This window comes from Symphalangus syndactylus, chromosome 7 (genome assembly GCF_028878055.3).
Source record: "Symphalangus syndactylus isolate Jambi chromosome 7, NHGRI_mSymSyn1-v2.1_pri, whole genome shotgun sequence".
NCBI classification, from domain to species: Eukaryota; Metazoa; Chordata; class Mammalia; order Primates; family Hylobatidae; genus Symphalangus; species Symphalangus syndactylus.
This window is the reverse complement of record NC_072429.2, coordinates 25402545-25429986: the sequence shown is the minus strand read 5'-3', so window position 1 is coordinate 25429986 and position 27442 is coordinate 25402545. Positions and strand designations below refer to the sequence as shown.

The 27442-nt window shown below is 35.5% G+C and overlaps 1 protein-coding gene across 2 annotated transcripts in view; it reads right to left on the bottom strand.

The window, feature by feature from the left end:
• Positions 1-27442, bottom strand: part of GABRB2 (gamma-aminobutyric acid type A receptor subunit beta2) — a 262315-nt gene that overhangs the window by 97281 nt on the left and 137592 nt on the right. For both annotated transcript variants that reach the window (XM_055285373.2, XM_055285374.2), the window contains exon 6: positions 26756-26838. In XM_055285373.2, coding sequence (XP_055141348.1) covers positions 26756-26838 — 83 coding nt within the window. The remainder of the gene's footprint in view (positions 1-26755; positions 26839-27442) is intronic.

The following is a 27442-nucleotide window of genomic DNA, read 5'->3' as shown; positions in this document are numbered from 1 at the left end:
CATCTCCAAATTCAAGAATTACTCCTTTAAAAAGATATGTGGTCAATTAATAATTCAAAAGATGAGACACTTTAATTGCAAAGGCCACTGTAAAACTACCTTTATAAATATGGAATAAGGAATTTATTCACAGAGATAAATGTCTGGTATATATCTTATCTCTTTAACTTGTTAGAATGCAGATGAGTGCCTGGATTTTTCATCTGTTATATGGTGGTGTGTAATTGAGTGGGAGGGGGGAGTGAGGTGAGACATGCTTATCAGTTTGTCTTTGTATTGATTAGGTTAAGATAGAAAAGTGGAGATTGCCTCAGGCTTCTTTCATGGTAACAGTGTTCAACTGCATTCCTTTATCCAGCCGTTCAGCCATTCATTCATCCAACACCTACTTACTAATAGCACCAGCTATGTGCCAGGAGTATAAGTTCTTGGTTTTAATAAGGATAAGAGATGGTCTCAGCTTTTGGTGAAACTTCACCTGAAATGCAAATTTGGCTCTTGGGACAGTTAGTATTACTGAGGATAATTGTGTCAAAGCCCAGAGACAACGTAAGAGAGTTTTCTTAATTTAACAACAAATGTGAGTATTTATCTAACACTTACTCTAAGGCAGGGCTAGTACTAGATGAAGCCAATAGATGAAATGCTTTCCTTATACAGATATATGCTCCCTTTCTATCCTGCCCACATCCCCATTCTTAGAGTTGGGGGAAGAATTGCCTCTGGATGTATGGTAGAAATGATGTAAGAATGAGAAGGTGGGATTATATAGTTACACACATATGCTGTGACTGCTTTTCTTTCATCCTCTGCCATCCTCTCAAAATAGAAGTTTGCCTATTCCCCTTTAAATACGCTTTTCCAGGACTACAGCCCGGGCACCCATGAAGTCGACTACAGAAGAAGCAATCCCTAGCTGCAGCTGGAATCTCCCACATGGAGCATCCCTGACCTCTTCCAGAAAGTGCCGGGTCTCTGATTTCCTCTGCTGTCTTTTAAACTAAGAGGCTCCATTACAAGAGCTGGGATGAATATTCCCTTCCACTCTAGATGCAAATATCTGCCAAGTGTATCTGCATCTCTACATACTCTGCACATGTTCCCCACTGAATTTTAGCACATCAATCATTTTTGAAGTGTTTACTGCAAAATCTCTCATAAACATTTCACCGTGAAACTTTTTGCAGCAAATTTCTCTCTCCTTCTTCCTTTCTCATCTGTGGTAATATGTAGAAGCTCTCTCATGTGAAAACTTCTTTTGGAACAAACAGAAACAGTCTTGGTAACCGATGCTTGAAACTGTCATTTCACATTATCCTTAGTATTTCAAGACTTTTTTCTTTTTGGGTGGGGACAAAAGACTCTGGGTAGAGAAATGGGAGCTAGAAAAATTGCCCTTAGCTTGTTAGCATTTTATCGTTTAAGAATCACTATATTCAAAAAATATGAAAACAAAATTATTTTATGAAGTCAACAAGTATTAGTTGATCATATAGCCTGTGCCATGCCCTGCGTTAACTACTAGGTATAAAATATTGGGTGACACAAACATGATCCCTGCTGTAGTGGTGCTTATACTTGAATGAGTGCCAGAGTAAATACATAAGCTTAGTCTTTCAATGATGTATTCCAGTAAAACGGCAGGGGAATTAGTAAGACAGCAGGTAAGTCTAAAGAGACTTTGTGTGGAAGACAGATTATAAGAAAAAAGTGAGATAAGTCAAGTAAAACACCTAAAACATTTAGGATAGTGCTTGGCACATAATTAACTTTTAGTAACTGTTACATATTGTCTGGTGTGTGTGTGTGTGTGTGTGTGTGTGTGTTACTTGAGAATTCCCAATTTGAATTATTTCTTTTCTACTGTTCTCCCTTTATGTCCAAGTTATTCAGCTAAACTGACCACTAGACAGTCTCCACAGATTTGTGGTTTGATGCAATGGACCCAGTCATCATTTTCACCCATTTGAGGTTTGTATTTATCCTAAGTGGCCCTCATGGATTTATTTAAACCAGCAATATCTGCCAACATTTTAAATGGTGACATGATTTCTCACATAAAATCTCCTAGCCTAAATGACCCTTATTGTGATTTAATGGCACAAGAACCACTTAAATAATTTCTGATGTCATTCAATTATCTCCACAGTAAAGACAGTCCAGAAGCTAAAAAATGAAATTAGCTTGGTGCCCTGATATGATATAAATGTAGACTGTGAACTCCTCATATTCCTTTAGGAGCATACAGACCTTATTCCTCACACATTCCGGGAAGCTGAGTGATATTAAGAATGCTGCCAAATAACTTAAGGAGCTCAGCTTGTTATGGAAATATTGAGTTATACCAATACACTGGAACAATATAAAATTTCATATTTTTTTAATTTTTTTGAGACAAGGTCTCACTCTGTCACCCTAGCTGGAATGCAGTGACTTTACTTCTGCCTCCCAGGCTCAAGTGATTAACTGATTCTACCTATCCCCGCCCCAGTGCTCCCTTTATGTGGGACTACAGGCGCGCCACCATGCCCAGCTAATTTTTGTATTTTTGGTGGAGGTGGGGTTTCACCATGTTGCCCAGGTTGGTCTCCAATCTCTGAGCTCAAACCTCCCAAAGCGCTGGTATTGCAGGCATGAGCCACTGTGCCCAGCCAAAAAAAAAAAAATTATTATTGTTTAGTAGCAAAACATCATAAGAGAAATACAAAAGCTAGAAATCAGAAGGCAAGAAGACTAGCTGACTTGACCGCATAAAAATATATAGTGTACTTGGGATGGAGGAGGAGGTACAAAAGAGTGTGCATAGAATATAGTTCTAAAGGGCACATAATCTATTAACACTGGCTACCTCTGGGGAACGGGGGGAGGAATGATAAAGAAATTTTATATTTTAGTTTTATATTTATAATCATGATCAAATAGAAATGCAATGTTTTGTAATTACAATAAATGTAATTATTTTCTAATAATGTCTATTTTCTAATCCTGTGGCAGGTGTGCTGTGTTCCCTAGGTCTGAAGGCCTTGTGAATGACTGATTTCACACTTCTACACACTGGTCTTCCTAACAATGTAGTTAAATATGTTGGAATTGTTGGTATAATGTGGGGTTTCCTGTGTCCTAGCAAGCTCTCACCCAAGACAAGCAAAATACCAATATCACCAAACCTCCCTATGGAACCGAGAGGCTGTGCTCGCTGAAGCATTCTGCAGCCTGGTATCCTCTAGTCTTCTCTGCTGAGAATATATCCTTTGAGGTTATCACAGTAACCTGAAGCGTCTCGAAGGTTTACGTGTGACATTTTAACTTTTTGTCAAACCCAGCCCTCTGGGTTTTATAGAATCAAAGAGCATGTCCATTAAAATCACTGGTGCAAATATAAAGAGTATCAGGTATATACACCACACAGAATCCATCCACTACCTAGTAACTGCTCATATTTTTCTGTTTTTATGCTGAAATGGGTAATAAATCCCATGTAATAGATCTGAGAGACCCCATCTCTCCTGTCAAACTGTTTTGTTTAGGAAAGAACTATATAGCTAAAACTTAATACTTAAAGGCAGAAACTCTAAAATCAAATGCAGTATTATATTTAAAAACTTAGCTTAAATAAATAGTTAAACTATAATAGACTAGCATATCTAGAAATTTTTTAAACGGCATGAGTTTTGAAAATTAACCAAACTTAATTAAATCTGGGGATATAGTAATATACAAACCCTAACAGTTTTAAGGATTTAATTTCAAAACTAAACCTTATAAAACTGGCACACAAAGCCAATAGCAAGTTTTGAAAGACAAAGTAAAAAAAAATGTAGGTTGGTCACAATACAGACGATAAAACTATTATTTGGGATCATAAACTAAGAACATATATCTTTCCATTCAAAGTTGATCGTAGTTCACTTGAAGTAAATTTGCTGACTATAATTCCAACAATCCATGGGAAGATTTGAGCGTAGAAAATGCTGTTTCAAAACATATTCCTCTAAAGTGACTTTGTGAGGTGCAAAAAGTATCTATGGATGTCACATACATGAGTTGCTGTCTCCTTAATTCTAACTTGTAAAAACATTTCTGAACGATTCAGCAGAAAAGATACTCAAAACAGCATTCATCAAAGCTGTCAATAGAAGAAGGCTTTAAAAATTAATCTGTCAATATATTAAAAATAGCCATTTAAAGATGTATTCTTCTACAAATTTATTACTTACAGCCTATCGAAATTTTTCAAACTGAGAGGTATAACTTGCTTTTCATGCTAGCTTTTTATTATGCAAATCACATATTGCTGGAACAAGTGTTGTCTTATAAAGATACACACATTCTTGACTAATTTTAACCTAGAAGATGGATAATATGTATTGGCATTAATAATTTAATAATTCCTAATGCCTTTGATAATTAAATAATAATTTAAGAATTAATAATTTAAGAATAATGATATAAGAAATAATAATTCTTAATGCACTTAATAATTCTTATGCCATACAACATCTTCCATAAAATTAGATGTTTTAGGGCTTTGTGTCTTTTTTTTTTTTAGCTTTTTACTACAAATAAGTAGTATAACATTTACTACATCAGCAAATCTTTAGCCATCCTCATATTCTAATTTGTCTTCAACAGCAACATGTTGCTTAATTACTCTATTTCAGAGTACAATAATTATGCTTTATTTTTTGTAAAAATGGAAATAAAATCACATACAATATCCATATAATGTGCCATAAGCCTTGAATAATTCTTTTTTATAATGAAATGTGAAAAATAAATATAATTAGAAAGCTTTATTTAACCAATACCTAACTCATTTATTTTCCAGAATCACAGACTATCAAGTAAGAAGAGACTTATAACCCATATGTTCTAGCCCTGATTCTGTCATTAACCAGATCAGTGACCTTGAAAATATTGATTACTTATTTGTAAAATTGGATTGTTAAACTAGACAATGTGTAATTTTCAATTCAGTGAACTTTCTTATAACAACAGACAATGGGAACAATTCCAGAATTTGATGCATCCAAGTTGAAGCTTAAACCATTAGAAGCTATAATTTTAATAGTTTGTAATCATCCAGATGGTTCAGTTTAGCAGGTGTGCCTGATTTGATCTTAGCTTGTTTACCCCGTGAAAACTGTAGATAATTAAGCTTCTAATATATATTCCCAAAATTATTTCTTCTACTGACTCATGTCAACAGTGAAAAACACTGGACTTTGACTAATATCATCTTGGTACTGAAGCATAAGCAATTTCAACAATTAGGGAGGTTTGTTTTAAAAGTATGATCTTTAATATATCTCATATTCATTAAATCTGCAGATAGATTGATAGCTATATACAAACACATATAATGTGTATGTGGCCTGTGGGCTCATGTGTATGTTTGTGGAGTGTGTGTGTGTGTGTGTGTGTGTGTGTGTGTGTAAAGAGAGAGAGACAGAAAGAAAGAGAAATGACAAAAAGAGAAGAAAATGAGGGATTAAGGAATTGTTTGGGAGTATGTGTTTAGCAGTGCCGAGGAAAGAAATCTTTTTTCTAAAAAGTTTTCACCAATATAATATCAGTATCGGGAATAACTCAAAAACCTCTGGGATACATCTCAATGGTAATATTTTACATGGGTTTCTCTCAGAGGAGGAACAAATTGCAGCAAACCCGAAGTTTTATTTCTTAATGAGTAAATAGGACGGCTTTTGGAGTCAGAAATTATGAGCTCTGCAACTGGGAACTTACCTAAATTTTTCATGAGTTTAAATTTCCTAAAGTACAAAATAAAGATAATAATAATGATAGTATTAATAATAACAGTAATACCTATTTCATAGAGCTGTTTGACAGTAACAGTACGCAATGTATAATTAGGCAACATATATTACTTGGTGTTAGTTTTCTTTACAGAAAGTGTGAAATCAATCTGCATATGACAAAGTTACCACCCATGTGTAAACTAATAGATAATTAGGCCAGTTTAATCCTGTTGACCTTTACCTGGCCAAATGTAAATATCTCAGTGAAGCCCTGCTACTCCCTTGCACTCAAGTCAGCTCTGCTGAATTTTGTGTACTTTCTTAAATAAGTAAATTAAACATTTGGCTAAACCAGTTTAATGATGAGAAAATACCAGACAGAATGAAATTGAATGACATTCTAAATAATACTTTCCGTTTCATGACCTTGCACTTTGGAAGAGTACTGGCTCTTCCAAAGAGCAAAAATTTCTCAGAAAGACTGAGAAATTCACATGCTAGAGGAGACTAACTAGGCATGCTCACTAAATGCAACACCCTAGGTTGGATTCATTAACAGAAAAAGACTGGATTCCATTAGTGGAAAACCTGTTGATATCTGAATAAAGACTAGTCTAGTTAATAAGATTTTATCAATGTTAATTTCCTAGCTTTGATGACTGCCCCATAGTTATGTAAAATACGAACATTAGGCGAAGTTGGGTGAAGAGCATGAAGGAATCTCTGTACTATCTTTGCAACCTTTCTGCAAACCTATAGTTATTTCAAAATTTTAAAAAAATAAAAATAAAATGGGTGAAATCTGAGAGCTAACACTTCCTTTAAGTTCTCTGGCCTTTGTTACTAGTCTCCATGTTCTTTCTCCCAAATCTTTGCATCTAGTCTCATCGCACAGCATAAGGCTTTCAGCATCATCTCAAACTCGCCTATGTTCTTGCTTCCAACCAGTAAGCCAAGTAAAATGGTTAAACATATTATACCTACACTTAACCAGGTGCATCTTCTTAGGTTTCAAATAAGTGACAAAAATAGAAAATTTGTGGTTTAGGAACTGTCAGTGTTGTGGACAGAACTCATTCCAGTTAAGTTCTAAGAACACAACATCTTTTATTACTCTAATAAATCAACCAGCAATGACAGTTTTGTGGCAATTAGGTTATATAAACTTTTTCCCATAAAGACACATCATTAGGTTATATTTTTAAACCTCCATATGTCACCCAAACTTAGGCAGAAAGAAACATGCAATGCAATCTTTATGACAGATTTTCTTAAATTCACCAGTTTTCCCATTTCTCCTGACATTTTGTTGAAATTTTAATACTCTACACTTTGGCATTTGACAGGTTTGCTTCAACTAGCTTTGTTAAGCAGGAGCATATGTTTTAAAATGGCAAACTATGTCCCCCTCTTTTTTTATGTGAGAACTGTGGGTCAATTTAACGAGACAGGTTTTTAAACAATCTGTGATATCAAAGAAGGGTTAGTAGGCTATGCTCCTTGCAAAGCAACTTAAGCTTTTAACTTATTTAATCACTGAGATATTCTCCTGGGTGATGGGAGCAGGGGAGAGTTGGATGTGAAATATTTCACAGTGGAATAAGGCCTTGTTCTATTTGAAATACAAATTCTGAATTCTCATATGGATTAGAAAACATAACATCATCGCCAAAAAAAGAGCATGTAATATTAGCATTAGGAATCATGCCCAGAGAGAAAATGGGGACAACAAATTAAGAAATGTCTTTATCTTTCTTTCTATATGCAAAATGTAAGTAAACATGTTTCATTATTTCTCCGATTAAAACGATAATAGGTACTGACCCACAAAAGTTGGTTACAGATATCAACAAGATGTAATGGAAAATTTTGCTTTTCTAGAATGTAAAAGGCAAGAAATGAAAACAGACCACCAAACCAGGAGACTCAGCATTCACTGATCTAAGAAGGCACTAACTCTAAGAAGGGACTGACTGCTATTATGTTCCCACACCAGGGAGCATTTCTTAGCCCCGTAACCTACGCTAAGTCTTCTGCTATCTGTGCAGCACCTCAAGACTACAGCAGAAAAATTGACAGCAGGATTGGTGACAGATTTTGTGGGTGCAAAATTAAAATGTGGGGTCCCTTGCTCATAAATTATTAGGAATTTCAGTACCATGACAGCAGAGTATTAATGTGAGGCCCTTCTCATCATGGCCCCTGTGTTCCAGGCCCCTCCTCCTCATGGCCCCTGTGTTCCAGGCCTCATGACCATGGAGCCAACGCTGCTAAAATCTAATTCTAAGGGAAGACAGAGCTGTGCTCAAAGCTCATTTCTGATAGGCACAAAATGTTTATCTAGGACCTTGAGAGAAGTACTATGTGATAGTATTTATGATTATCCTTGCCTCTTCTTCATATGGAAATGATCAAATAGCTAAGTAAACAAGAATAATAATAATATTTTGAGCTAAAGAATACCTAGTAACTTTTTGGTATAATGCCTCCATTCTTTGAAGAACTTAATTGAAATCTGGTACTTGTCAATGGCCCAGACTCAGGTCTCATGACCCCAAATCAATGCTCCTTCAGTAACAAAATGGTGCAAGAGAGGTTGTTAACAGCTCAGGCTTTGGGAGCAAACAGCGTGGGACCAAATTCAGACTCCACCACTCTGTGTAACCTTGGGCATGTTGTTTAACTTCTCTATGTTTCACTTTCCAAATCTGGAAATGTGATTACTGATAGTACTTTACAGGATTAAATTAACTACTTCATATAAGCAATTCAAAACACTGACTGGCACATAGAAAGTGTTTAAGAGATGTTAGCTATTCATAGTTCATGCTTCACTTACAGAAACAGCTGTTTTTGAATGTCTATAGATAATCATTTTGATTAGTAGGTGAAATGAAAGCTAAATTAGAGGGTAAAGTAAATCTATAGCTAGTTAAGTAAATTCATAAAAAATTTATTAATGGGTTGACATTTATGTGACAGAGTGCATTATTCTTGTATATTATTCAAACTTTTTATTAACAATTCAGATAAAATGTACGCAATATGGTTATAAATGTGTTAACAGTATAATTCTGGGATGAAATTCTTTTAACTGGGATGCAGAAATGAACGCCAGAAATGAAGGACCAAAGTAAACAAGATTAAATTTCTTACACAGATCTTTTTTAAAAAAAATAAAAATAAAAACATGAAAGGTATCTGGTTGAAAATTTGACTGAAAGCTCCATTTGAAATCACAGCATACCTGATTTCCCAGAAATAAGTATAACAATCAAGTTGCATTAATAGTGTATACAGTGAAGGAAAGGGTAATGGGGCCAAAAGGAACTGCTAAGGTATAAGATTTCTCTATATACTCCTTTTTATAACTCCTTAAAAATGTAAAAAAAAAAAAAAAAAAAAAAAGCCACACACCCATTTTTAGCATGTGGGCAGTACAAAAAGGCCACGGGCTGGATTTGGCTTATGACTCATAGTTTGCCAACTATGGTCTTAACATTCTCATCCAACTAAAAAGCAGGAGCAACCGTCAAAGCATACAAAAAGCAAGACTCTACTATTTGAGGCCTGAAAGAACCACTTTAAATATAAAGATACAGACAAAATAAAAATAAACAAAGAGAACAATATTTATTATGCAAAAAGTATGGATAATGTCAGAAAGGTTATTTTAATATCCTATAAAATGCACTTTGAGAATAAGAATATTACCAGAGATAAAAAGGGACATTTCATTATGATAAATGAGAAAATTCATAAGGAAGACCTAGTAATTCTCAGTGTATATGCAACAAATAATGGTCTTAAGATAAATAAAGCAAACATTTGCAGAATCAAGGAAATATAAATTACAAAAACATAGTAGGAATTTTTATACTTCTCTCAGCATTTGATAGAGCTAGAAAATAAGCTAGTATAAACATAGAAAGTATGAACAACCACATTAACCATTTTGATCTAATTGTCACATTTAGAACAGTATTAATAACCTTCAACTGCACAATACACATTTTTAATGCATGGTATATTTACCCAAGATGGACAATTCTCCATAAATTTTAAAAGGATAAAAACTATAAAACAAACTACAAAAGTATTGAGTTAAAAATTATTAAGAATACTACATATAGGAAAACGCCAACTAACTGGAAGTAAAACACTACAATTCCAAATAAATTATAATACAAAAATGAAATTACTAAACCAATTGGAAAATATTTTAAAAACAGCATGAAAGTACATTAATATTTTGGGAAAGCGAATAAAGCAGAGTATATAAGAGGGAAACGTGTTTCTTTAAGCTGTTATAGTAGAATTCAAGCAAGATTTCAAATCGGTGGCTCAAAGTATCACCTTAAAAAAATGTAGAAAACAATAAGCAAAATAAATACAAAAGAAGTGCAGGAAGAAAATAATAAAGAGCAGTAATCAATGAAATAAAAAATAGAAAATAGAGAAAACTAACAGTCAGGAGATGATTCTTTGAAAATACTAACAAAATTGACAAATATCCAGCAAAACTGATCAATGATAAAGAGAATACAAATCACCATATTAAGAAAGAAAAGGGATTATTGCCACAGACACTATAGACATTAAAAGGATAGTAGGCGAATACTGTGAATAACTTTATGCCAAATTTCAACATCTTAGAATAAATGGAAAAAAACCATTGAGAACTAAAATGTACTAAACTAAATACAACACATGAATAAACAGAAAGTCTGATCTGTTTAAAGTCCCATATCTGTTAAAGATATTGGATTTGTCAAGAACTTACTCAAAAGAAAACTTCAGGCCCAGATAACTTTAGCTGGAAATCTATCAAACATTCAAAAATGAAGAAAATGTCAAGTTTAAAAATTTTCAGAAAATAGAGAAGGAAGATGGATCACTGTCACCACTCATATTTTGAGGCCAACATAACTCTAATATCAGTCCTAACAAAGGCATTTCCAAAAAAAAATAAATAGGAGTTACAATCCAATATCCTTCATGATGCAAAAATCTTCAACAAAATATTAGAATATCACATCTAACATCATGTAAAATGACCATCTATAATGGCTGCATAAGATTTATCCTAGGAATGCAAGGTTGAGATAGGTTTATCATTTAAAAGTAAATAATATAACCCACCATATTAGCATAATGAAGAAGAAAGGATATGATCATCCACTGAAGGGGCTACTTATCCTTCATCTTTGGTAAGGTTGGGAAGGATGCCAGCTGATAGCTGGAGCCCAATTTCTTTATGAAGGGATGGATATACTTTATATTCTGCGAGTTTCTAGCCTTACAAAACACAATAGTCCCATTTTTCCCCTTCTATCTTTCCATAGTTTGAAGAGCTAGTGATGATCTGAGTTTGAAGGCAAAAAAGAAAGGAGCTCCTTGAAGACAGTAAATGATTAACAAGCATGATTGGGACTGGCTATTCCTTATTCATCCAACTATTCATCTATCCATTCATTATTCAACAAATAGTTCTGAGATTTACAATGCTTTGCCCTCAGCGCTTTGGGCATAATAATTAAGAAAATAATCATCGTACTCACCTAATGGAACTGACAGTCAGGAAAAAAAGCCAGACATTTATTATGAAATAACACATATAAGTATTGCAATTGTGCAAACTCCTGTGAAGAAATGTTATAGGTACTTTCAGAGAGGGAAATTAAGAAAGGTTTTGCTAAGAAATGAAATCTGATTTTAGATTTGAAGGTGTGTAGGAGTTAGCTAAGCAAAGAAGGGAAAAAAATATACTGTAGGCAAAGAGAAGAGTGAGTAAAAAAATCCTTGAGGCTATTCAAGAAAATTTTTTTCTGGTACAATGACTACCCTCTCTGGATCTTAAAGAATGATTGGGCTGAAGAGCCAAGACTGCCCACTCCAGCCTGTATACCTTCTACCTTGCTGTCATCAAAAGGTAATTCTCTCCAACTCAATGTGATTTGCAAGAATATAATAAGTACATGATCTTTGGAGAATTTGTGATCAAGATTTTAAGTGGAATGTCCAGGAAATAATGTCAAGGAGAAGTTTCTATTTTCTGATCTTCTCTTCCTGCATTCCATAGCCAAAGAAAAAAGAGAGAAACTTACTTTCTTTGAGTGGAAATTTTAGACGATTGTCTTCTATGTGGCATATTGTGCTTCAGAAATTGTTCCGATATTTTGGGCTCTTATAGCTGTACACAATGGTTAACCAAGAAGCTTAAAATACCAGAAATTAGGCCTAGAAAAATAACAGCTCCATCAGGAAGTGGAAAACCACACTGAGCCCAAGTAAACCCCATCCATTCCTCCCAGGAAGGAGTTAGATCACAGCCTGCTTGGACTTTACTAGGTTAGAGTACTGTGATTAGAGGGACTGAAGATTTCTCCTGGCTTCAGGACTATCATTCAACTCCTATTTGGCAATGAAGAATTGGGCAGATCATTTGTCTTTTTCTTTCTGGAAAAACGGATACAGCATTCTCCTCATCTCTGGTTTCCCAGAAGAGAGAGGTTGTTAAAACGAGAATAACAAACCCACTTTTGTTAATAATGAATCCTTTCTGTGGCTCTTGAAAGAGTCTTTTTACATACTTTCTCTGAATTCTTTCCACGGTTTTCCAAGCCTAGTAAAGTATCAGTAAGTATATGTTAAATTGATTATCAGCCTACAGGATGCCTGTTTTTTGAGCCTGTACTGTTTTTATTAACTAAATGAGAGAGTATCACCAGCATAGTTGAATTATCAAACTCTGTGTCTGTGGTAGTCATTTCATAATGTATTTACATATCAAAATATCACATTGTACATAGTAAATATACTCAATTTTATTTGTCAATTATACCTTAATAAAGTTATAAAAAATAGCTTAACACATTACCAGATTGTAATTAGACTTTCAGGAGTAAATTAATTCCAATCTCAACACTTCCAAATTTGAGTTTTAAATTCTTTAAGCCCTAGTCTCCTTATCTGTAAAATAGGAATGACATTATACCTGTCCAAGGGGCTGCTGTGAAGATTAAATGAGATGATAAATGTAAAGAGCTTACCTAGAATGTGTAGCACAAAATGACATTCTGAATAGTAGCTATTGCTCATCTTACATTGAAGATATTTCTTCAAAACTTAAAACAGCCTTTTTGTTAAACCTTAAGGTACATTTTATCAATGTATCTTCACAATCAAAAAATTTTATCCTGTTAGCATGACCTTCACTTAAAGCACTAATAAGAAAACAGTGGAATTAGAAAGGCACAGTCAAATAACTTTTCTGCATCTATAAGTAATCTATAATTCTTTCTGTCTTCTGCTCACATATTAAAGTGATTTTGATACAATTATAATTCAAAGCAGCCACAATTTTACAACTCAAGGCCAGCTCATCTGTAATAGATGTTTCCCATTTCTGTCCACCAACCTTTACCATTTGGCAGTACATTTAATTAAATTTATACTCAATAGTACTTTATGTAAGTGTTTTAAGTATAAGCAAAATTCTTCAATATATAACCATAATAAATATTTATTTCTAAAGGTAGCAAAAAGTGGCATGTGAAATCAATTAATATAACAATGAGAGTGGCTTTGTCTCTTAATTAAAAATAAATCTTTTTTAAAAAGTCCTGTTTATCAGAAACAAATTTAAGAAACAAAGTGAGTAGCAGTTATTTAAAATATTCTTGACTGATTTATGGGTATTATGCTGACAATGTATAAACACTTCTCTTAATAACAAGGACTGAAAGGGACACAAGAATCACTTCCTGTATTAAAACAGTTTAACACCTTAACGCCCAGTTCTGACAGTGCTCATATGACTTTAGCATCATTTTTTCTCGGTATATTTTAAATGTAGTTGTAGCTTGTTGTTATGCTGATTGAGAGCATGACACCTGAGGATAGACTGTCTGGGACTGAATCCTGACTTCACATCTTATTAGCTGTGTGACACTTACTTAATCTCTTTGTGCCTCATTTTATTCTCACAGGGTAGATACACCACAATGAGAAAATGAACATAAGGCGTTTAGTACACAGTAAGTGTTCAATAATTGATAGAGGTAGATAGATGATAGATAGATAGATAGACAGATAGATAGATAGAGACAGATAAATATGACCATAGGATAATTTACATAAAGTACCTAATATATTTGTTTAAGTAGCCAGAAATCACTTATCAAATGGTTGGTGGCAAGGGTTATACATTCCAGCAGAGGGTCATATATATTAGGGGATTTCTAATTTCACTATTTTGTATTTTCTCTTGAGAGGACCTATATCTAGAGTAAACTTTGTGAAATTAGTTAAATTGATAAATTTCCTGACTGGCTGTCATATACAAAGCAGTAGAAGAGATAAGATAACACAGGACATAATCCTTCCTTCAATAAGCATAGCAGTCAAAGTACTTAGCTGCAAACAACAAAAACTGACTTTGGCTAAATTAAACTCATAATGAACAGATCATAGAAGGCAGAGGACCCACCGTGGAAACTATGCAGTCAGCAACAATGCCCAAATGTACAGGGCAGAAATGGTCCTGTGAAGTTATCAGTGCTGCCTCCACTGAGCATGTTTCCACCGCAGATACCATCAGCATGTGCCACTAAACACTGCTTGCCATCCACTGCCACAGCTGCCATTCTTAGGCTGGATTTCTCCATAGACACTGTTTTTCTGTTTGTTTGTCTGTTTTTTGTTGTTGTTGTTGTTGTTGTTGCTGTTTTTGTTTTGCTTTGTTTTGAGACAGAGTCTCGCTCTGTTGCCAGGCTGAAGTTCAGCGGCACGATCTCGGCTCACTGCAGCCTCTGCCTCCCGGGTTCAAGCAATTCTGCCTCAGCCTCCTGAGTAGCTGGGACTACAGGCGTGCGCCACCATGTCCAGCTAATTTTTGTATTTTTAGTAGAGACTGGGTTTCACTACGTTGGCCAGGATGGTATCAATCTCTTCACTGTTTTATTTTTTGCCACCAATTTCCAATTCAAAGTTAAGTGATTGGCAGTGCCTTGGTTTTGCACCTGCCTTCTAGTTATAAGGGTGCCTGAGAAGATGATTCTCTGACTTTTTAAAATTCTGTTATGGAGGTGGGTTCTGTCTCACAAAGTAAGGAATTCTACAAATATAGTGTTTGTGTATGGGCCAGGCAAAGAAATGTCCACTGAAAGCATACACTTTAGTAGGTAGGATTTGATGAAGTTATCATACAAAGAGGAATGCGTTAATCATATGTTAGATATATAAACGAGGAAACAATATGTACACTGATTAAATACATGGGTTCTAAAATCAGAATGACCTCCGTTTAAATCCCAGCTTAGCCACTCTGCTTGATACTGGGTCCTTACTTACCACAAACTACACTTTCCAGGCTCACTTTTTTCTATGGTTCTAAACATGATACAGACTCTGCCATCAGATGTACTTGCGGGGGACTTGAATTCAGGACTGGGTTGAATGGAGAGAGAAGTATGGCACAGAACATCTGTTGTGCTAATACAGACTACATAAGAAGCACTGTGGTTTCCGTCTAGCAGCTAGAGCAGTGACTACTTTATTCAGCAGGTGCTCCCAATATACCAGCAGGAATAGCGGCTGCCTTGGCAATACATGACTGGGCTGTAATTTTGGGAGTCATCTCTAAAAGCACAGCCTCACATCTCTTTCTTCATTCCAGTCAATAATTCCTTAACCCATATAATCCCCTTCTGTTGAAACTAGCTTTATTGGATTCAATCTTCTTCAACTAAACCTTAATCAATACATTCACTTGCTAACATGGGTGGCCTTAAGTGAGTTATACAACTTCTCCAAGACCCCATGTCCTTATCTGTAAAGAGGAAATAATATATGTAGCTGCCCCATAAGAGGGTTGGGTGAGATCTTGTTTGTAAGTACACAGCACAAGATCTGGCACAAAGTAAGCATTAAATACAGGGTAGTTACTACTGATGGTGATGGTGATAATGTAATTTTCATGGAGCTGGCGGCAGTGGAGGTGTGAGCAGGGGTAGATGGTAGATTCTGGAGGCTATCATGAAGAATGATGTATTCGATTTGCAAAAACTAGCACGCATTATTGAAAATCTATGGAAAGAAAAACATCTTCAAGCAGTAACACAGGAAGCCAAGTCTAGAATCAGAAAAGTCAGTCTTTGTTGCAGTTCAATGGGCTGCAACTATCAAACAAAAACAACAGGAGGTTTCTGGAAATGCTTCAGGGAAGGTTTGTGGGTCTATTTACGCCTCTGGCTTATGATGTTCACATCAGGTTTCACACAGTGCTCTTCAGCATTCACTAAAAATGATAAGAAATCCGCAAATGTGGCATTTTCACCTAATTAGGATCAAGTTTAAATGAAGCCCAGCCAAGAAGGGAGTTTTTGCAGGATGACGGCATTGTTGGCACCTTTCCTGAGCCTAAAAGTAAACTAAGTAAACACGTTTGCACTCCCACCACCCTCCCGCTACGAAATTTGCCCACAGAGAGATTTATAATATGTTGTGAAGACCTAAACTGCCTTTTTTAGATCTAACGGGAAATTTGAAGGCAGGGGGAAAATTAGCATTAGAAACTTAAAAGAAGGTGTCCATCTTCTTAAGAAAGGTAAATAGACACAATGTCAGTTTTTGAGTACAGCCTTATCAAACACTCAGTGTCCTGAGAGACATAGGAAATTATTTAGGCATTAAGAAAATGCTTCACTTTTGAGAACCCATAATGAGAATCAGTATCCTTGTAACTGCTCCTGGCTGTTCTTTGAGTTGAAAGCTGAGCCTTGTGCCAACACGTTCCTAAGCTTGACAGCTGTGCTTACCACCTGGTCAAAGGGGTGAGTTGTTCTCAGGCTCTGGGCTCATCTAGTTACAAGTCGGCTTGTTACACGTGAGGGATTGGAAGCCAGTGGATTCAACTTACTCAGGTTTTACATAGAATTTATATTGATTTTTTCAATGTTACAGGGTAAAAATGTAATAGGGAGTGGTGTCTACTGCTAAAAGACTTCCCCTCAATCTCTCTCTTTGTATCTAAAATTCTAGGTTCCAAAAGGTGTCTACTGATTCATGTGAAAGTCTTGACCTCTGCCAGGATGATACAGGTAGTCTACCCACACTCCGTCCTCTGGGCCAGCAGTCATTATGGTATACACATGCCATTCACTAACTGTTTCACTTCGCACACTGTATCAGAAACAGTCTAATGGTGTCTTGAGGGAAATGAACTCAGAAGGTGGGTTTTCACTTGTGAGAGTGGGAGATAGTAACTTGATAACATTATGAATTATGCTTCTTTCTGGTTTTTCTACTTAAAAATAATAAAATAATAATTTGCAAATACAAAAATAACTATATTTCAATTCTAAATGTACTTGGGGTCCCCTTTACATTTTATCATACAAAGAGGAATGCGTAGAATATATCTACCAAGAGATGAATACATTCAGGGCAGGATTTCATTATTCTTATTAATGTAATAGTGAAACTTACAACCGATAGTATTTAAGGGTAGAAAACAGTTATTTGCCATAGTGATACCTTATAAAATAGATACCCTGCACTGCTATAAGATCTGTTCAAGGCTTACCTTGTACAATAATTGTAATGCCTCTTAAGTATTAAATTATATCTGCCTTTAACCCACTAATTTTACACTAGAAATATTCTGCCTATGTAACATTTAAGTCGCATCAAATGTCATGAATGTAAACCAAGTCTAAAGAAGTGATACTATAAAACATTCATCCTGGAAGTTTAAGTAGAAAATTTCCTATGGCACAATATCCAACTGTATATTCTCTATGACGTGCGAACTGAGTATTTCAATTATACATTCTCTATGATGTGAAAATTCAACTTTTATGCATTCATCTTATATATTAGAGTATTCAGCAGACTTTTCTGAGATGACGGAAATGTTCTATTTGTCTCTACTGTCCAGTACAGCAGTCACTTGTTACATGTGGCTATTGAGCACATGAAAATATGCCTCCTGTAAATGGGGCATTAAATTTTTAGTTTTAAGTTTAATTAATTTACATTTAATTTTACATACCATATAGAATAGCATAGTTGTATATATCATATAAAAATTTATGCTTATATACACATATATATATACATTCATACATATAAAATCATGGTTGTATTTAATGATACAGCCTCAATCATATACAGATTATAACACTTAGAAACACAATAGAAATAATTTCTGTTCTAAAATAGGCAACTGGTTACATAAATTATGGCTCATTTAAATGTAGATACTAGGGAGGAACTGCAAATTATATTCTAAAGAATATTTCAGAAAATAAGATATATGTAATAACACTTAAATTTTTTAAATGAGGTTAAATATTGCATATGCAGTTAAATATTAATATGTGTATTTAAAAAGGTGAGTTGCAGTTTATGACAGCATATTTACCTTTCCTGCCCTACTCCAATCTCTCAGGAATAACTCTAAAAGGAAGGAATAGTAATAAATTCATACTAGCATTACAAAATGGAAAAGTATGCCATCATTTAGCCAAAAATATTGAAAAATGTAGAAAAGTTAGAATGTAAATGAGGTTACATAGATTCAAAAATGAAAAAGAGAAACATCAACCTAAAAAAGGATTTGGATGAAGCAGGGCTAAGGAGAGCGTCAATCTTCCCACTAAAGTCCAGAGCAGTGACTTTCAAGCTGTGGTCCCTGCACCAGCAGTATCTGTATGGCCTGGGAATTTGTTAGAAATGCACATTCTCAGACCTCACCCAGGTCCACTGAGTTAGAAGGCCTGGAGATGGGGCCCCAGCAATGTGGGTTTTAATAAGCCCTCTAGGACATTCTTCTGCCCATTCACATGTGAGAATCACGCTCCAGAATACTCATTCCCAATGCTGGCTGTTCATTATAGTCACCTGAAGAACTTCTAAAATTGCTAATTTAATAGGCCTGTAGTGTGGCCTGATCATTTGAATTAAAAAAAAAATCCCCAGTGATTTTATAATATGCAGCAAGGTTGAGAACGTATGCCCTAGAGAATTTCCAAACTCAGTCAGCAAGTTCAACGTGAGAGCGTGTCCATGGATCTGCCAGACTGGTTCTCTTTCTCTCCTACAACTGGCTGTGGTGCTTTAACCCAGGATTACAATGTAAGAAAGCCCCTTAACAAAGTGGGGGCTGCCTAGCTCCTAATTTAGATATTGGACTGAAGAGAATCAGGACAGAGTTTCAGATAGCTCTGGGCATTTCTATAAATAGAGGGGAAAAAATGAATCCCATTTCCTCCTAGGAGTGAGAGTGAAATAATCTGAGGTGCAGGAGGCCCACATGAAAGTTGTGGTTATCTGTGAAAGGTCCTAGCACACTCTCTTAAAGAGGGAGACTGGTGAGCATGCCCAGATCTCCTCCTGTACCACCCTCTTCAGCAAAGAGGCTGGCTACGGAAACCATCATGTTAAAGTGCTGAGGAAATGCACATAGGTTTTAAAAACCCATTTGAGAGACTTGATCTGGTCAAATTCGTCTTTTATTTACAAACATGAAATGAATTCCAAGATCAGCAGACATCTGAAGAAAATCATCAGCATGAAAAAAGAAAGACCAAGATAAGCCAACATACATCGTCACAAAAAGAAAGAGAAACACAGCAGAAAATGTGTAAAATAACTTAAATTTTCATGTTTAAAACCAAAAGGACATTCCATGAGAACAAGTGACTATGGAAAATGAGTAACCACATAATAAGGAAGAGTTCTTAGAAACTGAAAACATGACTGCCAAAACAAAATATTTACCAATAATAATTTCTTTAGAATAAAATAAATATTAGCAATCTGGAAGATAAGAATTGAAAATTTCAGTTCAGATCCATGGCAGATTTATGCAGGAGACCAACAATCTATTTAGCGCAAACCTCAGAGGGAGAAAACGGAGACATTAAAAGAGGACATTAAACAAATATGATTTCTCTTTACTAGGGGAAAGAACACTTTAGATAGAAAGGGTTTCCTTGTGTTATTTTTAATATTCAATATTAAGACATATCCTTCATACCCAAGTCACTAGTTTACTTTCTAATATTGGAAAAATTGAAAAGGCAGAGTCTTCGAGTCCAGATATACATCAAGGTCAGAAATATCCACAGGAAATGCCAGAGGTTCAACATGCACATCCAAGCACTTGTCTATGGTCATGAGGGACCAATTGTTAAACCAAGATCACATTCCAATGAAGTATCTTCACACAGCAAGGATGGAAAATAAATTCCTCACTTCCACAACACTGGACACAATTCAAGAAAATATCAAAATAGGACAGTGATGCAAATTAAATTTGTATGCAGTGACACCATGGAGCATTTGCAACGCACTTTGCTTTTTTCTCAGTAAATAATTATAACTAAGCCTCACTGGAGTTTTACAGGAGTATTTTTCTAATTTAAAATAACTCATAACTCAAAGATCACCTAAAATATTTATCAGCTTCATTATGTGACACCTCCACTTTACACCCCCCTTTCACACACATACATGCACAGACACATGCACACATACCTTCTCTTCTGTTGAGCCTTAAGAAGATCAAAATATTCAAGAAGGTTTAGATTATTCAGAAAGACAGAAAAATATTAGGGTTTTAGCCTTATTCCTCATAGGCACAAGTGTGAGATGTATTCCTATGAGGAAAATCTGAGAGAAGGATTGCTAGCTAAACAACAACAGACCATCAGCAAAACACATACGCTGTTCTACTTTAAATTTTAGCAGGGATGTGATTTTCATCTTTTCCTAAATAGCATTGCTCTCAGAGGTATATGCATATGGGATTTGCATCCTCACATAAACCAGGGCCTGCCTAGTTGTCCTTTAACTGAAGTCCTATATATTTTTGCTTGTGCCAAGTAACCCTTAACCTACGGCTACTTAGAGATCATGTAATCCCATCACTTGCTCAGTGAAAGAATTCCTTTATTCCCAGCAAATGGTTTTACAGAATAAGGCAGCCCATCTGATTTTTCACCAGCTGTAACTGCTATGAACTTTTCTTTTTTTAACTTTCAGCCGAAAATTGCCTTTTGGCATCTTTTACCATTAGTTAATTTTGTCCTTAGGGTACACAGAGTCTACTCTCTTTCCTTAAGAGGAAATTCTGCATTTATTTGAAAATAGCTATCCTGTTCAACCACAGCCATCCTTCCTAGCCTCAGCGTTCCTTCCTTAGGGTAAATGTTCCCTCCATCACTCCAGTTCCTTCTACTGGCTTTCCAGATTCCATGGTTTATATATCATTCATATTTTGATTATTCTGATTGCTAAATATCCCTCTTAAAATGTAACTCTAACTGAGCACAGTATTCCAGCAGTAATTTGATAATGATAATGATGATGCTATAATGATAACAGCTGCTACTTATGGAAATATCAGTACCAGGCATTGCACAAAGATCTCTATATTGATTATCTTATTACCTTTAAGGGTCACAATATTGTACAAATGAGAAACTGCAGCTTGAAGAAGCTAAGTGACTTGTTTAGTTAGCTTGAGGAAACCATAATAGACAAGTCTATCTCTATTCAAACAATACCCTCTTAATACTATACCGCATTTGCAAAGAGCCCCACCTGCTCACTACTTCCTCTGTTACAGATGTTTTGAGACTACTGTTATACTCTAAGGTGCTATCGATGTTTACCTGGGGGAGGAGAAACACAATGCACTTTTCATTTTTTTAAGTTATTAAAAATACTGTATTTATGTTTACTGAAATATTACTGAATATATAGCATAACCCAATACAAAATATATTAGCTCCTTGCTATAGTAAATTTGGATGCAATACCTCAAATACTTCAATGTATCAATCTATACTGACCTCTTCCACAAGGATGATTTAGAATAAAATTGTTGAATAAAGAAAATACAGCCTTTATTCCTTCAATAACCCAACAACATGTTGTCTTTATATAATATACAAATTGGAATTCAGTAACACAACAGGCATATTTCTATCTTCTGCCTTCCTAAAGCATGGTGCATATTGTAAGAAGAAGAGATGCTTGTACCAAAACACTCTCACACACTCACAAGGACCTTTTGCTATATCAATCAAATAGGCTTTAGATGACCACCAGGGTTGATTGCCTTCTTTGGCCAATTGAAATGTTAATAAAACCATGAAGGGATTATATTTATAAATGGACTGTTCTTTCACTTAATCCAAATCCAGATGTCAAAATGTTTTAAAATATCCATCTTTGGATTTTGAAGCTAGCTATTAATTATCTTCCCTACAAAGTAAAATAAATTAATTTGCATTTTATACGTACAGCTGGCTGAAACATTCTATGAGGAAGTAGATAGCACTACAGAAAATGAGACTTACGTGAAATGTCAAAGCAAGCGCCAGAATAAAATCTACGAAGGTTGAGAAGGGTGATGCTGGACTCTGGGTCTCCTCGGCTAGATTTACTAATCTCATAAGTAGTGCAATCCACAGGAGTATGGGACTTTTAAAATTAACCCAAACTGGGATTATTATAGTAATAATAATTATTAATTATTTTAGTTGCTATTTATTAGATGTCTACCATGGACCAAAGCAATGTGTTAGATTCTTTGTCTAAAGGTCTTCATGTGAGCTTCATAAAAATCTCCTGTGTTAGGTATTATTTCCATTTTACACTTGAAGAAAGAGGGTCCACTAAGGGAGTAACTTTGCCAGTGTCTCTCAGGTAATCAGTGACTCTGAGAGGCCAGCAACAATTCGTTTCTGATGCTGTCACAAAGGGCAGTGTGTAGGACGTTTTTCTTTTTCTAAATCTTAAAAGGAGATGCCTGACTGGCTGTCTTAGTAAACACTTTGTGTATCCCTGTGAAGGTGCCTGTGAAAGAGCTGCTGATAAAGTTTTATGTCTTCTAGTTCTTTGTAGATCCCACTATGGCTGAGATTGACTGAAAAATCCACAATGTTGAAAATGAGAACACTAAGCTTCTTCTCTGAGACACTGACGCTGGCCAGTCCAACTTACTCAGAGACAAGATGAGACAAAAACACATAATGAATGAACAAGAAATGATCCTTTGGAATTTCAGTAATTTGAGCAGCTTATCAATGGGTTTAGTTTAGAGAATTCCTTCTTCCTCTTCAGACAAGCAGTTCACATGCCCTAAGTGGAAAACCTGGAACCAGAGTGAAGACTAGACAAGGCAGCTTTTCTCCTGAGGGTGGGAGGAGGGGTGCATAATGAGGCCACGTAGTTGACATTGGTATTGTGTAGCTGAGCTGGCACAGAATACAGCCGAGTATCCCCCTGACTATTCCCATTTCAAAGATATACAATACTTTTACCACCTCCTTTTCACTATTCTTTATATCTGGATGAGACATATTAAGTGGCCTCGCAGTGTAATGAGTTTCAATGTCCTCCTGACAATGTGATTAAAACTTATTTTTTTTTTAAAGAGAGAAATCTTTGATTTGTACTAACAGTTCTAAATTATACTTGGCAGCTTCAGATTCCCAAAGCATCGGCACACCTGGGAAGATTCACTATTTCTGTACTAGAACTCATTCCTAAACAGCAAGTACATTCAAAAGAACTTTGTTTATGTAGGCTTGGGTATAACTTTGTTGTTGTTTGGTGCTTTTTGGGTGATATTTCCCTAGAAAAATATGCAGTATTCCAGTGTCCCTTTCCCAACCTGTACTAAAAGTTTCAGAGAGAGATATAAACACAATGCATACTATGTAGACAAAATATGGTGAGTTACCTCTGACCACACAGGTAACAGCAACATGTAAGTAAAAGGTGGCTTTAGGAGACAGAATTGGAAAATGCCTAGGAATGGATTTCTCCTTTCAATTTTAGCAGTTAAGTTTCACGGACTTCATAGTGATAAATATTATCAAGACCCATTTAATTCTGCAAATCTCATGAATTCTATGAAACATCCTCCATCCCTGTATATTTAAGAAAAGTTATGAGGTCGGTGTAGTCCATATTAACCTTTTAGAGCCCTCAGTACTTTATTTCAAAGCTTGCTTTAAACAGCCTTTCTTTAAGATGCTATAGAACTAAGTACTTCATCTTGGCAGCAATTTTTAGCAATGCAATTTTATATTCATACATGTATTGACTTAAATTAGACATTGAGTATCCTTAATCCAAAAATCTGAAATATGAAAGGCTCCAAAATCCAAATCAATTTGAGTGCTGGCATGACACTCAAATAAAATGCTCACTGGAGCACTTCAGATTTTGGATTAGGGAGGCTCAACTGTTAAGTATGGTAATATACTACTTACAAATATATTGCAAATATTCTAAAATCTGAAACAATCTGAAATTCAAAACATTTCTGGTCTAAAGCATGTCAGATTTGCGATACACAATCTATATATCTATCTCTCTCACCTTAATAAAGGAGGCCAGGGATACTGTATATTGCTATTCGCTATTAGATCTTTAGAGCTTATTATGATACCTGGTAAAAGATTAGTGTTCAATAAAAATTTAATGAACAAATACATTCCTGAATGAATGAATGAATGAATGAACAATTAGCTCAATCCTAATTTCCCTGACTCCAAGCTGCCAAGAGTCAGGTTATGTTATCCTCTCCTGAACTGACCCAATGTACTGATCATTGATATGCTGACAAGGTATTAATAATTCAGCAATGCCACAGTTAGGTTAATTTTCATTTGCCAGAGGGAGGAAAGAAAAGAGGAAAGCAGAGAAAGAAGGGAGAGAAAAACAGAGGGAAGGAGGAGTGAGAAGGACAGACAGAAGGATAAAGAGAGAGATGAGGGGAGAGATGGGATGGGAAAGATGAGAGAGGAAGAGAGATGGGAGAAAGAGAATGAGAATGAATGAATGCCTACGGTATGATTAAAGTAAAGCAATGGATGAATAAGGCAGAATGAGAAGCATCAATTGGAGAACTAGTAGTTTAAGGAATGGGATCCTAAATTCACTTCAATATATTTAGTTAGTAAACAACCTATTTACAACAATAAAGCCTGGATATCATGTATATTATTAATATAACACTATATCTAATTATCTGTAGCAATGATTTGCTAACAGTCTAAATATGAATAAGCCCCAATTTTCCATAAGGCCAGGCTATTTCTTGCTTTTTAGACTAAGGGGTTTTAGAATAAGGGTCTGTTAATCTGGTCCCTCCAAAATCAGTGTCTTTTCTAAGTAAGTCTGTTATCTTCCAAATCAGCACAGAGCCACTGTACCACTAAGTGGCTGAATGATCTTGGACATATCACCTTACCTCCTTGATTTTGATTCCTTATAGTTGTAAAGATGGAAATATTAATATCGACCTTATTTAACAAGGTGATTGTGAATTGAAGTGAGATATGTAAAGCCTAAAGAATTATCATGTTAATTTTTAAATATTTGAGTCAAAATTATAATTTAATAACAGAAAACACTTGGGTGTTGCCTGCATCCTTAGGCATCCATTCTTTAAAATAAAGAGGTCTTGTTTACTTATCTAAGAGGGTTGTGGAAGGCTTAAATGAAATAATATCCATGAAAGTGCTTCACCTACCTACAACTGTGATTATTTGATATCTCAGAATAATTTTCCTCAAAAAAATGCTCTTATGCTCTCTCTGATAGCACATATACCAAAACTGGAACAAAACATACTTTCACCACATAAATTCATGAGTGGTACGTAGCAACGTGTTTATTTCAGCATATTCTTACATCAACAATGTGAAATTACAAAATAATTTGAACTTTGTAGAACATTGTTATGCTTTCTAAATTGTAGCCATAAGTTTAGAAAATGCAACATGCAATGCTATCCTAAAAATATTTATATAAAGTTAATCATTGAAATCCTATGGACTAATTTCATTAACTAGTTCTGTAAGGCAAAAATATAATTTGAAAATAATGATGATTTGAAATACAAGTATGCAATCAGTTTCTTCAAAAATACATGTAATTTAATTACCCTGGAAGCTATCTTTTAAATTGGGCAAAAATATCCACAATGTGTCACAAATGCCATATTTCTGCTCACAGCAATGATTTAGTCATGCTGCTTGCCAGAGCTAAAACTCCTCACAAAGGCTAAGAGTACCCTCACAGCAGTCCAGTTACTCATTATTTAGAATTCTGGATATAAAATTGTCAGCTTCCAATTATTTAGTGGGATAAAGATTTAGTGAGATAAAGTATGGAAACATTGCAAAGAAGTGACAGAGACTCAAAACGTTCTTCTACCTCAAACCACCTCCCTATGTGACCTCCAAAATGGAGATGTGTTATACAATCACCATTTTAGCCCACCCAATAGGGCAGCTGACTGAATTATCAATGCGGAAGCTAAAATCATGGCCTAGGAAAGCAAGCACATTGCAAAACAGGTCAGCACAGTAAACAGAATTCACACACACACACACACACACACACACACATACACACACACATACTCACAATCTTGCTCATCAGATGGCCTTCAGCAAAAAATATACTTTAGAGACTGAAAATAGTCCCTTGAAACAACAACAGAAAACACTCTATAAAACCTTACTCTATGAATGTTTTAACTAATCTGAAAGACCACATTTATTTTGCAATTACAAAGATAGAAAGTTTATGAGAGGCAAAGACAGGATAACTTGTGACACTCTGCCACCTCCACCTATTTTCCAAAGTCTGTTGTAACTGTTTGCACCAATTCCATATTTTAAATGCCTGAAATAGCCCTTGGTCTGCTTCCAGGCTGTTAGCATATTCCTTTTATTGCCAGATTATTTCTTCCCTAAATATCTCCCGAAGATTTAGGGATGAGACTAAGAGGGTGGCAGCATAACTGAGAAAAGATGCTGTCAATGCCTCCCTCAACCAAATTTAGTGGGCTAGCAGAACCTTTGCAGGGCCTGTGGTCTGGACATGAGCCAGGACCGGAGGCCTCTGCATAAGAACCTTAAAGCAGAGTCCAGTCTAGCTGGATTCTCAGAACGACTTACAGCTCTCAATTTCCAAGGTGCAGTTTTGTTCATCCAGTGGGTACCTCCTTAGGTCCATCATGCAGGCAGCTGTGGTTGTGATTCTAGAAGATAAATAGCAATGATGAGTGTTGTTAGCAGGTCTAAGGCTGGAGCTGGAAATTAAATCTAAGCATCAGAGACAAGACTGTGATTTACCCTAAGTACTAGTGAAAATGACTGATGCAACTTTGGATAACCATATTCCTTTATGAGTCTCACACTGATTCAGAAGACAGAGACTGGACTAAATCTGCATTTCCCAAAGTATGGTCCATTATCTACTTGTATCAAAATAATCTGAGAGGGTTTCTTCAAAAGGCACTTCTCATGCCTCCAGAATGTGTTGGGGAGAGGTGGAGTGGTGCCAAGACTCTATTTTACAAGCATCACTGCTGACTGAGAATATGGGCAAAGAATATTCCCATTTCTCTCACATTTATTTTCTCCTCCTTTCCTCAAGATCAGAAAAATGTAATCTATCAATCTTAGTTTTGATCCATCATTTTTCACCCTTCTATACATAGTATAGCATTTTACCAGTGCTTTAATGTAACACACAATCAGCCATTTATCTATACCTGATTTTGGTATTTTATCTATACCTGATTTCTGTCTTGAGTAATCTGATGTTTTCATGATCCCATAGACAGTATACTCCTATGGGAT